The following is a 15,428-nucleotide window of genomic DNA, read 5'->3' as shown; positions in this document are numbered from 1 at the left end:
CCCCTGTCTAGTAGATCCTTCCTGTGATCATGTAAATATGCCATGATAATTCCCATCTGAAAAGAAAAAAAACAATTCCCTTGAGCCCACTTCCCCCACCAGCTGTCAATCCTATTTCTCTGCTTTCCTTTATAGAAAAATTCCTCCAAAGAGTCAGCTTTATAGAAAAATTTCCTTTATAGAAAAATTCCTCCAAAGAGTCAGCTGTGCTTATTGTTTCCATTTCTTCTCCTCCTACCTCTCTCAGACCAACTCCGATCATCCCTGTCACTGCACTTCAGCAGTTCTTATCAAGATCACCAATGGCCTCCAGATGGCTAATTCCAGTGGCCAGTTCTAATTCCTCATGTTAGATTACCACATTTGACGAAACCGATTACTCCTTTCTTGAAGCATGTGGCTGCTTGGAGACTGTCTCTCTTGGTTTTCCTCCCATCTCCTTAGCCACTCTTTTTCAGTCTCCTTTGCTGGCTCCTTGTCATCTTTAGCTCCTAAACATGAGACCCCCTTCTCTAGTTACATGCATTCCCTAGTGATCATTTCTAGTCCACCCAAATGCATACCTCCAACCCTGACCCCTCCTTCCACTCTAGACCCTTACATCCAACTATCTCAGCATCTCTTCTTGAAAATCCAATAGGCATTTGGATTTTCTCTGCTGACCTTCTATACCCATGGTCTTTCCCATCTCAATAAGTGACCCCTCTTCCCTTCATCCAATCCATAAGCAAAATCTGTTGGCACAACCTTTGAGACATCCAGAATATGACCTCAGCTTCTACATTGTGGTCTGGGCTGCCATCTTCTTACACCTGAATTATTACAAGTACCTTCAAACCAAGCTCTCTCCTTCCCCCCCACCAACCACTCACTCCAGACAGTTCACATCACATCCAGTGAGCCTTTAACCATTGAAGTCAGGTCACACCATGCCCTGCTCAGAGGCCTGCAGGAGCTCCTGTCTCAGAGGCAAACCATGGGCCTAGGTATGGCCCACAATGCGTGGTCTGCCCACCCCTACTCCCTTCACCTCGAAGCCCATTTCCTCCCACTCTGCCCCTTACTCCTCTCCAGCCACACGGGTCTCCTTGCTGCCCTTGAATACACCAGACACAACTTTTCCTTTGCTAGTTCTCAGATATCTGGGTATCTTGCTCTCTTTCTTTCTTCCAATTTCTACTGAGAGGTCACCTCATCAGTGAAGCTTCCCTGATCGGCCTATTTAAAATTGCACCCTACTCTCCCTCCAAATCTGGTGTCCTCTATCCTTCTTACCTTTTGTAAGTTTTCTCCGTTGCTCTTATCACAATCTGACCTGTATGTTTGCTTCTTTATGTATGTGTTTTTTGTCTCCTTGAAGCTACAGGAAAGCAAGAGCTCTCTTTTGTTCACTGCTTTCTCTAGCACATAGAGTAGTGATTGGCATGTAGTAGGTGCTCAGAAATATTTGAATAAATTACTGTATGACCAAATTCCATGTATAGGTTATTAAATGTCTTATAATTTTCCAAGTTGGATGCACTAGATTTCACATGAGCCACAGGACAGCTTAGTGAGTTAGGCAACACAGGACCATAGAACTCCCCGTGCTTAGATGACGAAGCTGAGGCCCATGGGGGCTGACTGAGTGCCCCGGGACGCATGGCTAGTTACTGGACTTCCTGGGACTTGTAGTTCTGATCCCAGTAGAGTTTCCGCCCCCACTCTCAGCTATCCCCTGAAGCCTCATGTTATATCAGTGAAAGCTTCAGAACACTTATTGCTGTTCATATTTCCTTGCAGTGTTGATGACAGAACCCCGTATCTAGCTATGGGGGCTGTGAAGAATATCTCCCTAAACATCTCCATCTCCAACCTCGGGGACGATGCCTATGATGCCAACGTGTCCTTCAATGTTTCCCGGGAGCTCTTCTTCATCAACATGTGGCAGAAGGTAAGAAGGACCCACATCTAGTGCATTTGCTGACTTTCATCGTACCTTGGAATATGCAGTGATTCTGCAGAGGTTATTCCTTTATGTGGAGGATCTCTTGGAATTATAATTTTTTCCTCCTGAACTTAGAAAGCATCGTTGGTAAAAGCCAAAGAAACCGTAAATGCCCACGATGCATCAGAGCCGTATCCATATCTCACACAGTTTCCCATCCCTTCTCTCTTGTGAAACCCTCTCTGCACAGTTTTATGTCTGGCCCCTTCTCTGAGATGATACAGTCATCATCTCCGGCACACGCATGTTCTAGAATATTCCCACTGTAGGTCAGTAGTTGTTGTGAAAAACCAGATAAGAAATGAGAACAGATCACTGCTTATCATGCACGTTATCACCAATGGTGCCCTTGATGTTTTCCATTCGAGGATCATGAACATCTGCCTCTGCTTTGGCATATTGATTTAGTCCTGAGATATTTTAGTGAATTGAGGAAATTAAATTATTTCCATGAATTGAGTGAGTTTTAAAGAGCGATTTAATTTATTTGCACGATTGACGTTTAAATAGCATGACTCAGAAAGGAAAAAGGAGCTGGGATTCTCTCTAGTCCCATAATCCCCCTCAGTGAACCACTTTGGGGAAGAAAGTGTAATGGGTCTCAAACGTAGGCGGCAGGAGGAATGAGTGGACTCGGATAGACCGACTTCTACCTGGTGGTTGTCTGACTGTGGGCAGCTGTTCCGATGGGAAGTTTTGCAGCTTTTCAAAGTGTTCACAGATTTGAACTGCAGCACCTTGATGTCTGTGTAAAAATGGAGCCGGAATCACTTTCCAAGGGAAACCTTGGCCCTGCCCACAGGTGAGCGCTTGGTGTGCCTTCGGGCGGTGGGCAGCCTCTGTCCAGGCACAGGTCCTGCTAGGCTCAGTTGTTTGGACAGGACTGTGCCAACCCTGCCCGGCTTAGGGGGCAGCTGGGGCATATGGAGACATCCTGAAAGGCACTTCAAGAACATCCCAAGCAGTCATGTTAGAATCTCTGATGCTCTGTAGCTTCTGGAGCTACAGGGTAGGGGAGACCACAGAGGCATTGAATGCAAGAAGGGCATGCTTTCCAGCCACTTCTACACCCCCAAAATTGTCCCTGATTTTAAGCCCAGTCCAGAGGGAGCCAAGAATCTTCAGGGTTCTATTACCTGGCTGTGCACCGAATCTCTTTTACAGAATGTCATGTCTGTGATGGGTCTTCTTGTGGGGCATAAGAGGGTGGATGGGGGGAGGGGGGTTCACTCAGGGACCAGACCTGTGGAACTCACCTTTATGGTAACTAAGAGGGTGTGACTGGTGACTGGGTCATCACATTGAATGTATTCCTGTCACTCAGGACCCATGGGAGAACTTCCTCTTTGTCTCAGAATTAGGAATAGCTGTGCTTTTCCAGAGCATTTTGGCTTGTTCATATCTGTGGACACAGTCATCCTTATAACCAACTGAGCTTCGTTGTTTCTGTTGCCTGCTAGGAAGCTCAGAGCTTGCCCCACTCTGTTAGTGCCTAGGATTTGGTGGTATAATTTATAAACTAAGTAGCCTCCTGCATCTTGCTTTACTTCCCTTCACCATGTTTTTCTTTTTGGCTTGGAGACTGTATAATATTCTCTCATAGGATATAGTATGGATTGCCTATGAATTCCTACTATTGGATATTTAGATTATTTCCAATTTTATTCTCTTTTAAATAATATTATGATGAATATCTTCTACAGAGATTAGTATGAGCAAATGGTTATATCCTTAATCATAATTATTTGGGTAATGGGAAGTAGCATTTATTGACCATGTGTTATACACCACAGGTTTTACATACATTTTCCCATTCCCTCCTTACTGCATGTGATCCAGGTGCACCTGATTTATTGGAGGAATGTTCTCAGGAGAAAAGAAGTGAGGGAAGCAGGTTGGGGCAGAAAGGGCTGAGTAAGGGTGTAAAATCCAGCCTTGGTCTGGGTTGTGGGGTGGAAAGAGGTGGGGGAATGCCCTAGAGCATAAATCACTCAGCAGAACTGTCCCCCCTTGAAGTGGAAGGGGAGCACCATTTCCACCCTGTCATCATCATTGACCACTGGGGGTGGTGGTGAGTAGCCTCCCTGACATCCTGGACAAGGGGACTCTGGTCAGTCAAGGACGACGCATGTGAGAAGGACACAGGTGTGTCACTAGCTACTGTAACTGATCATGGGGCCAATGAGAGCACATTTTTATCTCTTTGGCATTGAGTCCCAGCAACCTTTAAAACCTTTGGCACAGGGGACACTAGGTTTCAATTTGGCAGAAAGTTGACAGGGTATCGGGCTCTTCAGGATGTGGTGGGCATTAGTCCAGTAAAGGTGGCAGGGCACAGAGACATTATATCATGTAGCTGCTGCAGAGGCAGGACTGGCTAGAAAAGCAGATGGGTGAGATGGCCCTCAGTGTAGCAGGAGAAGGAATAATAGAGAAAAAAAATTCCCTTCCTGTGACTACAACCACAACTGCAAAGTTAAGCAACTGGGGAATATAAATGGCATCACTCAGCTCAGAGCAAGATTTTAACGGCATGCAGGTGGGTAATGAGGGAGACAGGAGAGGGCCCACCCACCATGATCCACCTACCAGAACCAGCATGGGCCCTACCAAAAGGTTCTAGCACATTAAGTAAGAAAAGTATACCTCCAGATACAGAGGGAAGGCATACCTTTTAAAAGACTATTAATAGAAAACAAAAGTAAATTTTACTGAGCGTCTGCTTTTGTTTTTAGTAAAATTCAAGAAAAAAATGAACGCAGCAAATGATCAGATAGTAGAACAACAGACTGAGAAGAAAAGGGAATGGGCTGAGAGAGAAGCAAAAATAAAGGTTTTGAGTGGGATAAGGAAATATTATAATGAAACCAAGAAGGTAATGACAGAATCAAAATATGTGTTATGGGGACTTCCCTGGCGGTCCAGTGCTTAAGACTCCATGCTTCCACTGCAGGGGGCCTGTGTTAGATCCCTGGTTGGGGAACTAAGATCTTGCATGCCGTGCAGCATGGCCAAAAAGAAAAAAAATATGTGTTATGATCAGGAGAGAGCAGAATTGGCAGTACGGGAAGTTGATTCATTGTTGCAGAGGGTGTATTTGAGGAGGTCTCTGAGAATTCAGAGAAAAAGAACAGAGCAGTGGAGAAGGATGGCAGTGAAGACTAGGTATGGAAGGTGGAGGCTGGAGAATCAGCAAATAGAAACAGTTCCAGAATCACTGGAATAGAAGACATGAGTAGACAGCAAAGAAGGATCTCCGTTTTCTTGAATGGGTGCTGCAGACATTAGGCAAAAGTGTTAAGAACAGTTTAATGTTTACACATAACCTCATGACATTTCTAATTTTACAGGTATAAAAATGATACTACTCGTACCTAACAGAAAACAAAGAAAGCCATTTTCTACAGATTCTGTAACATTAATAGCAATAATTAGAAATTATTGTTCCATGGTGAAATAAGAATTCTATACCCAACCAACTTGCCCTCCATGGTAAAGGCAAAATAAAGATATCCTTGAATATATAAGAATTTGTAAAGTCTACTAACTCTCCTGTTTTGGATTCCCCCCAAAGCAGACCCAGACACACTGGTGGTGGTGTAGGTAGTTTAGAGAGTTGTCTCCGGGGGTGGGGGTGGGGCATGGTGTGGGAGTGGTGAGTGACGAGAGACAGGAGAGTGTGCACGGAGGGGCAGGTGGTGCTGTGGGCAGTTCGGGCTCCATCCTGCTGCAGACCCTCTGAGAGACAGAGTCACCCCTCAGACTCGCTGCTCTGTAGGGTAAGGAAGCTGCTGGAGGGTTTATCTACCAACTCCTGCTGCTCATCCATGGAGAATCACTCCAAAGGCATTAACTGTCTAGCCTTTGCAGCCTTCCCTGGCTGTGGGCCATACTTCCTGGGGCCAGGAAACAACTCAGGCAGAGAGTTGGGGGAGCTTTGGGCCTGGAAGGGGACTGGCCTCAAGTGACCAGCCCTACGGGTGTTTACAGGGAACACGAGCAAGGCACTGGCAGCATCTGCCACAAAAGTCATGAAAGCTTGAATAGCCGTGAAACTCTTTCTGAGAAACAGTTATAGATACAGCGTATTGTTGAATAAAAAGTGTATTAAAGCCAAATAAAAAAAGTAAGCAAAAACAGTTTTTACAAATATTGAAAATATTAAGCAAATGTAAAAAAATTATTGCCTCAGTAAATATATAATTTTAAAGATTAATAAAAATAAGCCTATAATCTGTTTTACCATAAAAATTTGAGAAGAAACTTAATCTTGTCACTCCTCCTGCTTCACATTCTTCAGGATGGAGCTCAGGCTCCTCAGCTGTTCATGAGAGGCCCTTCCCAGCCTGGTCCTTCCTGCCTCCCTTCCTCCCTGGCCTCATTGTTCACCATCCCCCACATACATGCTTGAATCCATTCATACTTTATTAGTGAAGCTGCCTTTACCCAGGAATACCCCAGCCCCAGTTTGTTTAATGAACTGCTCTGACCTCACATCTCAGTTCAGGGGTCACCCATGCAGGCCCCTCGCATGGCTGCACAGGTGATGTGGGTAGATGGATAGTTGGGTGGATGGGTGGAAGACTAGCTGTCCCTCTTGTCCAGAGTCACAAAGCAACTCAGCGCCCAGGCCCTGACTACAAGGTCTCCAGTCTTCTCTGTCATCACACAATTAGTGATGTATCAGTTTCTGAGACTGAACAAAAAAATATCACTTGAGATGGATTTTTCTATCTCATGCGAGGCTTCTTTCGTGGATTTGTTCTTCCTTTAAGGGAAGGCTGCTTATAAGAATGTGGGCTGCACAGGGATGACTTTTCTCTCACCTACATAAAGCTAAAAGAGAGAATAAGAATGGAGAAAACATGGTTTGGAATACCACTGCATCATACAACTTTAGGGTCACGTTCACCTTGGGCTCTACGTGAGCAACACCTCAGGGTACAGTTCCGCAGAATACATGAACGGTGCCCTCTGGAGTCATTACAGCTATGTGGCACTGGAATCAAGATAAAATTGAGTTGTCATTTCTTGCCTTGGTGCTACTTGGCACAAAGGGACTTAGCTCTTCTTGCATCCGTGGAACAGGAATGGAGTTGTTTGGACAGCAGTGATTAAGTATCCGCTAAGTGCCAGGGACTACCGGCTGCTAGGAGACACAAGGAGGAGTAAGCGCTGGTCCTAGCTCCCAGGGAGCTCAGAGCCTAATAGGGTGAAAGACATATCAGGCAGCATTTAAAGTACAAGATGCCAGCTGCTCTACAGAGGTGCTGAGAAGTTGCTTTGAAGGTGAAGCAAGTTGCTACTGTGACAGCTAGTCTTGGGTTGGACAGAATCCCTAGACGGATGCTAGGGGTAGATGGATGGGCGTCTGAAGAGTTGGTGTCAGCCGGTGCCAACATTGCAGACCTGGGGTCGGTGGGTGAGGTGGGCGAATTTATTTGGGAGGTGAAGTCCAGAGCTGGGCTGGAGTAAGGCTGAGATGGCAGAGGAGAGCAAAGGAGGAGGGACAAAAGGAATCCAGCGAGATGGAAAGAGGTTGCCCATGAGGGACAAAGGACCAGTACCATTCCTAGTGGCAGGGTGATGACAGGACATTTTAGGAATGCTGATGCCTGCTGTTCTGTGCTGAAGTAGCTTGTCAGGTAGGACTCTTGCACTCATGAATAACTCACATGAGCGAGAGAAACTCAAAAAAAGAGGCTGGGTTCATGAGTACATCTTTATGATATTGACTGCCGTGCACACGTGGAACACGGACATTGTAAGCTTCAAGCAGGTGCAGGAGAGCTCCCAGCTGACTTTTGGGTACAAAGGGGACGCAGCAGTTTGCCTTGGAGTTAGGGAAGCCCACGCTGGGAAAGAAGAGAGAGGAAGGGCAGGCTCCTGACCTAGTCTCTTCTCCACAGCGTGCACTCTTGATTTGGGTCTCCCAGATGCTGACCTTGAAACAAGGAATTGAGGTCAATTCATTTATTTGAGAGGTGCAGGAAACACTGGTAAGGAAGTGAAGTGATACAGGCAGGTGAAGGCAGCTAATGCAGAGGGTGCATTTACACCAGGTACCACAGTGGGTGATGGGGCTTCATCCTGCAGGGCAACTCGGGAAACAGGACAGAACACAAGCTTCAGGGGTGAGGGAGCTGGGGATTTACACCCCCTCCCAAAGAGTCAGTGGTTGAGGCCTTCTCGGGGTGTTCATTCGCCAGTACTAATGTCTTATAACGTGCATGGCCAGAGCCATCTACACGGTTCTGGAATGATGTTCTCAGGCACAGAGATGCAGACCCTGGCAGCTGGAAGTAGGCTGGAGCAGCCTGAAAGGTGCAAGCCATCTGAGCAGGGCTCACCAGCACCTCCACCCTGAGCACTTCACTTTCTAGGCTTCCAGAAGGTGTAAGTTGGCCTCATAGCACTTCACTGGGATTCTGCAGGTGCACACCTCACAGTCTACAGGAGTGGGGCAAGGCAGGTGTTGTAAATGGGTGAAGGGGGCTGGGTGTGGGACAGTAGGAAGCAGTGGAGACTGTGGAAAAATGGAGGATTCCAGCCTATTCCACAGAAGGCAGCCCATGCCCAGCAGCGGTCACCTGTTGCCAGATGGGAGTGAGGGCCAGTTTGCCAGACTTCCTATTTTTCAACAAAAGCCAAAAATCCACATTTTTATGTGAAATCTCATGGCATTGGCAGCTAATTAAAATATTCTCTGAACATTGTATGGGCCAAACAAAACATGTCCTCTTGACTGCATCCAGCCTGTAGGCCACCAGTCGTGACCTCCCGCTTTGCTGTTTTCCACATGTTCTAGTCCTTTTGTCTTGCCTGCCTGTTTGGCCCATGGACCTGGATTTCTGGTAGAACCTAGTTTGTCTGCAGCCTTGATGGCAATTCAGGTCTACCCCTGGGCAGCAGATCAGCTAGCCAGACACTGGAGAGTGAGTGTGTATTGAGGGGAAGGAGGGAATTGGAGAGGGTCAACCCAAATGTGGTGTTCATGAAATTTTTTTTTTTAAATTTTTGGCTGTGCTGCACGGCATATGGGATCTTAGTTCCCTGACCAGGGATTGAACCCATGCCCCCTGCATCGGAAGCATGGAGTCTTAACCACTGGACTGCCAGGAAGTCCCTTACCTTTTTTTTTTAATTGAAGTATAGTTAATTTACAATGTTGTGTTAGTTTCAGGTGTACAGCAAAGTGATTCAGTTACACATACATATACATATATCTATGCTTTTTTGGATTCTTTTCCCATATAGGTTATTATAAGGTATTGAATATAGTTCCCTGTACTATACAGTAGGTCCTTGTTGTCTATTTTTTATTTATTTTTTTAACATCTTTATTGGAGTATAATTGCTTTACAATGGTGTGTTAGTTTCTGCTTTATAACAAAGTGAATCAGCTATACATATACATATATCCCCATATCTCTTCCCTCTTTATTTTACATATAGTAATATGTATATGTTAATCCCAAGCTCCTGATTTATCTCTCCCCCCTCCCCCCTGCTGTCCTTTTTGGTAACCATAAGTTTGTTTTCTATGGCTGTGAGTGTGTTTCTGTTTTGTAAATAACATTTTTGTAGATTCCACATATAAGTGATATCATTGGGTATTTGTCTTTCTCTGACTTCACTTAATATGATAATCTGGAGGAGGGAGACAGGTGAGGAGGATGAGTGATCATGAATCAAGTGGGGAGAACATAGACCCTCCACTGTGATGCGTTTGATCGCATTCGGAGCACTTCCTGTTTGTAAGAAGTGTAGTTCCTGCTTGTCACCCATTGGTTATAAGTCACTGGATTCGACTGATGAGTTGTTGCATCACCTCCTAGTCTTCTGGAGGAGCTGCAATGGAGGAACGAGCCTGTGTCCTTTTATTTCCTCCATGACAGGGTCTAACGTGGGAGGTGTGACAATAATGTAGAAAGATTCTGGAAGGGAAGCCCAGTTTTGCTTTCTCTGAGAGTGAGTGCTTTGAGTTCTGAATTAAACTCAGCTTTGGCGGGGAAAAGCTGCAGGGCAGCTTCCGCAGCTTTCAGTGGCTTATTCTTTACGACAAGACACATAGAGGGCTAACAAGTTTGTATCTCTTGTAAAGTGATTCTTCCAGCTATGTCTACATTTACCCCAGAAAGGGCAACCCCTTCTAAAGTTCAAGGCAAATCATTCAACGTGGCACCAGGCCATAAGACTGATCCAGTTTCTAACCCAGGTAGATCAGGCAAGATTAGACCCTGCCATGTTTGTATACCTTTATGTTTGTGGGAGTGCCCTGGCCTGTTCTCAAGACAAAAGGTTCCACACAGAAGCCACATCCGTACACAGGGACAAAATGAAATGTATTAAGTGGAGCTGGGCAGCCCAGCATCGTGCTTTGGAAGGGTTTGTGGGCGGAAGTGCGTGCACCTCATCATTGAGCGTGTAAACAGATTTCATACAGCCTTCCTGCACCTTGCCACTGCCCCCATTCATGGCAGGAACTGATTTTCATTGTGTTCTGCTTTCTCCGGTGTCTCTTGTCAAGTTAATAGTAGCCTCGAGTAAAATGCAACCCTTAGATGTTTATAGTCATCTTGGCCAGGCCATTAAGATGATGCATGAACTTGCTGCTTGCCCTTGTAAGAGAGCCCTGAGGGTGGATATTGATACTCAGAAAATAGTAAGTCTTTTCCGCCCCTTTCCTGTTTTTAATCCAGTGCCCCGAGCCCCCTGGTGCTTTACCTTGAACTTCCTGCTTAATGCCAGGCAAAAAGACCTCACCTGGATCCAAGGGCCATTTGAAGCTCTTAACACAGAGCACACTCTCTCACTCCAGTGGTCTTTCCCATCCCGCTTGTCAGAGGCAAATCCCATGTTCCCTAGAGCCCCTTGAGTTTCTGACTTATTTCTGCCAGCCCTGACCTTCCTCCTGGAGAGGAGGAGTGTGGGTGGTGGGGAGCAGGGACCAGGCCAGGTTTGCAGGTCCTCATCCTGGGTTATCTGTGGCCATCGCGCTAGCATTTTTCTGACCCCATCAGAGCTGTCCTAACCCAGAGTGAAGCTGTGCCTGGAAGGAAGGCTGGGCCCTTTCTGTGACAGCCAGCAGCGAGGAAGTGGGGGAGAAACCCAGACACCCATTTCAAATTACACCGTGGCCTCAGTGTTCCACGGCGGGGTTCAGTTTTCATGTATGTGAAAAGCTGCATTTGTGTATTCACTGCGTTGGAAAGGAAGGCTACGTTTTGCTTGAGAAATGTCAACAGAGCTGTAGCTACGACAAGGATTTTTCACGAAAGTAGTTTTCCAGAGCTGCAGGACTTGGGCAGATATGTGCGGGGGGAGTTTAGAAAACACGTGGTAAGCCTCTATATTTTTTTCCTAATGAACTGCACAACAGCAATTTAATAATTCCCTCTTTTAAGAGGAAAGGGGGAGTCTTGGATTTTAAATCTTTTTTATAAAGCAGCACAGCACCTCTTAAAAAGAAAGCCATGAAATTCATCTGCTAAGTCCAACAAAAGAAAACTAAAAAAATCAAGAAGAATTAGGTGTTTCAGGCTGGGTTTCCTGAAGCAGATCCCGAGGTGAGGATTCATGTCAAGTGGTTTATGAGGGATGTGCTCCCCAGGGAGCTCCACGTGGGGAGTTGGGGAAGCAGGGCAAGAAAGGGTGCGTCTCAGGCGAAGTCATGAAGAGGATGGCCTTGCCTGAGCTCTGAAATGGGGGCCACACCTCGGCACTGCCACATCTCAAGGCCAGGAACCTGGGCTTTGGTTCTCCCACGAGCATTGGTCATTGGTTAAGGGCCAGTTACGGAGGAAATGAAGCCCCAGGCACTTTCCATGCTCTGAGGGTGAGGTGTGGATGGAGCAGCTCCAGAAGCCAGAGGGCAGGCCTCAGAAAACCCACAGGTGCTGGCTCGTGAAAGCAAATGCGCACTGAAGCCAGAGGGTGGACACATCAAGGGGACCCAGGGGATGGCGTGGACCACTAAAAGCACTTGCTACAGCAGGATTACCATCAGTGGGTGCTCTTTGTGATCTGAAGGTATATTACAAGCATATGGACAAAGATCTTTGAGCTCTTGAGGTGTTTTTGTGATGTTCTCAGTGTCAGTTGCACACAGGATATTTCTGCCAACTCCTGAATAGGGGAATCAGCAACTGTGGAGGCCCTTGGAATTTAAGAGACAACATGAATGCACAGCTGTGGTCCATTGCAGTCCAGTTTTCCAGAGCTGTCATTTCATCCATTTGAGGCCAGCCTTACAAGGAGCATCCCTGCTCCCTGATGGCCACTGGCATCATTCTTCCCCAGGCACCTAAGAATAACTAGCCAGCCTGTCCTGTTCTCCTAAGCAAGTAGATTAAGCAGCTGATTTTAAAAACCAGTTAGAAGTGTGTTTGGCTGCATGTAAGTGATCCTAATGAGATTTTGATTTTTCCTTTGTAATAATAAGTCTCAAAGTGGACTGGTAAGTAATTGTACGATGCCATCAGAAACCCAGTTCCTCTCTCTTTCCACTCAGCCTTGCCTCATACACATTGCTTCTTGGTGTCCACTTCCAACACTGCAACTGTATTCCAGGCAATAATAAGAAGAAACATAACCGGCCTGCTCCCTTTTAAGGAGCTTTCCTGAAGCTCCACTCAGCATTTTCCATGTACATCTCATTGCAAAACCATGTCACATGGGCACCCCAGCCACAAGGGAGGCCGGGAGATGAGTTTTGCTGGCTGGACACACTGCCACCCCAAACACAACCAGGTTCAGTTTACGGGGAGGAAGAGAAGAGTAGCATTGGGATGCATCGGCAGAGTCAGCCACAGCAGGAACCTGGGAGTGGTCGTTTGCAAGTGTCTCTGAGATACAAAGCAGAAAGGGGGAAGGAGGGGTCCCTGGTGGCACAGTGGTTAAGAATCCGCCTGCCAATGCAGAGGACACGGGTTCGATCCCTGGTCTGAGAAGATCCCACATACCGCAGAGCAACTAAGCCCGTGCGCCACAACTACTGAGCCTGTGCTCTAGAGCCCGCGAGCCACAACTGCTGAGGCCCGTGCACCTAGAGCCCGTGCTCCGCAACAAGAGAAGCCACCGCAGTGAGAAGCTTGTGCACCGCAATGAAGAGTAGCCCCCCCTTGCCACAACTAGAGAAAGCCCACACGAAGCAACGAAGATCCAACGCAGCCAAAAATAAATAAATTGGTTAATTTTTAAAAAAAAGAAGAAAGGGGGAAGGGCAGGGAATGAATCACAGACAAACAGGCAAGTGACCGGCACAATTACTGTCTTATTGTCCTTCTGCCAAAGTTTTTTCAAGCTCTGCGTTACTGCATTTAGGATTTTTTTGCAGTCACCCTCAAGAATACCTTTTGGGGAGATCTAGTTTGGCCATAGTCAGGTGTAGCAGAGCCCCTGGTGAGAACCAGCAGGTGATGTGACCCAGTTCTGCCTAATAAGCAGTGCCCAAGGGGACTACTCCTACAGTAGACTTTGGATCCTGATAAAGTATAAGGTAATTTCTATCTGTCCACCTTATCTATCATCATTGATACCTGCATTTCTTATTTTCACAAGATGAAGCCATTCCAATCAAGATGTCACTGTATTTGGATTCAGGGCCTCCAACAGAGGTGCTCCAGCTCTACATCCAGGCCAATCTGTGCAAGAAAGGTCAAGGTCGGCCTTCCCTGGTGGCACAGTGGTTGAGAGTCCGCCTGCCGATGCAGGGGACATGGGTTCGTGCCCCGGTTCAGGAAGATCCCACATGCCGCGGAGAGGCTGGGCCTGTGAGCCATAGCCGCTGAGCCTGCGCATCCGGAGCCTGTGCTTCGCAACGGGAGAGGCCACAGCAGTGAGAGGCCTGCGTACCGCAAAAAAAAAAAAAAAAGGAAAGGTCAAGGTCCAGTATCCCTGTCCTTCTGACTTTTTGGTATATATATTTCCAGCCCCTTCTTTACTGTTCTTTTTTTTTTTTTTTTTTTTTTGCGGTACGCGGGCCTCTCACTGTTGTGGCCTCTCCCGTTGTGGAGCACAGGCTCCGGACACGCAGGCTCAACGGCCATGGCTCACGGACCCAGCCGCTCCGCGGCATGTGGGATCCCCCCGGACCGGGGCACGAACCCGTGTCCCCTGCATCGGCAGGCGGACTCTCAACCACTGCGCCACCAGGGAAGCCCTTTACTGTTCTTTTTATCTGTTTCCTTCTTAAAATGTAAAACTCAGGCCTGCACTGCTATCCAGTGTGCCCAGCATAGAGTTATTATTGCCCCAAGTCTAAAAATGATATTTCTGTTAACGTGGCAGCCACGGCACACTTGCATTTATTTGTGATGCCTTTATTCTAATTTTTTCTGGTCTTTTTATGCTATTTGGAAGTTGTGTCGTTTATAGCCTTGCTACTCAAAATACAGTCATGGACCAGCAGCACAGCCTCACCTAGGAGCCTGTTAGACATGCAAAATCTCCACCCTGACTACCCGGATCTGCTGACCAGTATCTGCATTTCAACAAGATCCTTAGGTATTTGCCTGCATAGCAAAATTTGAGGGAGGTCTGAGCTCCTGACTTCAGGTCATCTAACTTGGTAACTTACCAAGACATTGATGAGGACCCTAAATGCACTTGGAGCAGGGGCCTGGGGTGCTCTGGGTGGGATGCCCTCTGGGCAGACATGGAGGCACTCACAGAGTGCCTGGGGAGGGAAGGAGGAGGCTTTTATGAAGCATCCTTCAAGCACGGGGCTCGGGGGGTTTATCTCATTGAGCCCTCACCACAGCCCTGTGTGATGGGGGCTCTTATTCCCAATCGGTAGATGAGGGAGTCAAGACTCCCAAAGTTAAGGGAACACAATCATTTTATGTTCAAGACTCATAAAGGTAAATGAGACTGAGGTCACACAACCAGTAAGTGACTGAGCTGGTGCTAACATCACCTTTTGGCCCAGCTTTCCTTGTCTGAGCCGCCAGGAAGTCTCTCAGATGCTTTCCTGAAAATCTGGTTGGCCGACTGGGGAAATCAGTCTCTGTCTCCGTGGCTAGAGGTGATGCTGCTTCTCTCTAGTGCTAAATTTTAAAATGGCAGCCATTCCACCATGCAGGAAGCAACAAGGTGAGCTCTTCCGTAAAGGAACGTATGCTGGAGAAAACAGAGAAATTCAAAACCAGGGAGGGGTCCTGAGGCCTCTAGAGGAAGGTCTCAGGACAGTGTGTGGGGTGTGGGGGGGGTGGTCCCCTTCCTAGAGGTGACAGGGTCACTGAGCCGTGAGCACAGCTGCCACACACTAAGACTGAGATAAAGAGAATGTGTGCTCAACTAGAGAAAAGGGGAAGGTTCCTTGAGCCAGAGAGTAGACTGTGCTTGAGACTGGCTGTGTGACTAACAGGTGACATGCAGATGAGCATCACCTCCACCTGGCCGAATCCAGGGCTCATTTCTCCGTCCTTTTTTTTCTGGA

General features: G+C 47.0%; 1 protein-coding gene across 2 annotated transcripts in view; it reads left to right on the top strand.

Moving 5' to 3' along the window:
* The window catches only part of ITGA9 (integrin subunit alpha 9), a 348,141-nt gene that overhangs the window by 217,879 nt on the left and 114,834 nt on the right, over positions 1 to 15,428 (top strand). For both annotated transcript variants that reach the window (XR_004475769.2, XM_004277914.4), the window contains exon 18: positions 1,783 to 1,933. Coding sequence is in view for 1 of the 2 variants with exons in the window: in XM_004277914.4 (XP_004277962.1) it covers positions 1,783 to 1,933 (151 nt within the window). In the remaining variant the exon portion in view is untranslated. The remainder of the gene's footprint in view (positions 1 to 1,782; positions 1,934 to 15,428) is intronic.

This window comes from Orcinus orca, chromosome 10 (assembly GCF_937001465.1).
Source record: "Orcinus orca chromosome 10, mOrcOrc1.1, whole genome shotgun sequence".
Classification (NCBI taxonomy): domain Eukaryota; kingdom Metazoa; phylum Chordata; class Mammalia; order Artiodactyla; family Delphinidae; genus Orcinus; species Orcinus orca.
The sequence above is the reverse complement of the archived record's forward strand: the minus strand, read 5'-3'. Positions and strand labels throughout refer to the sequence as shown.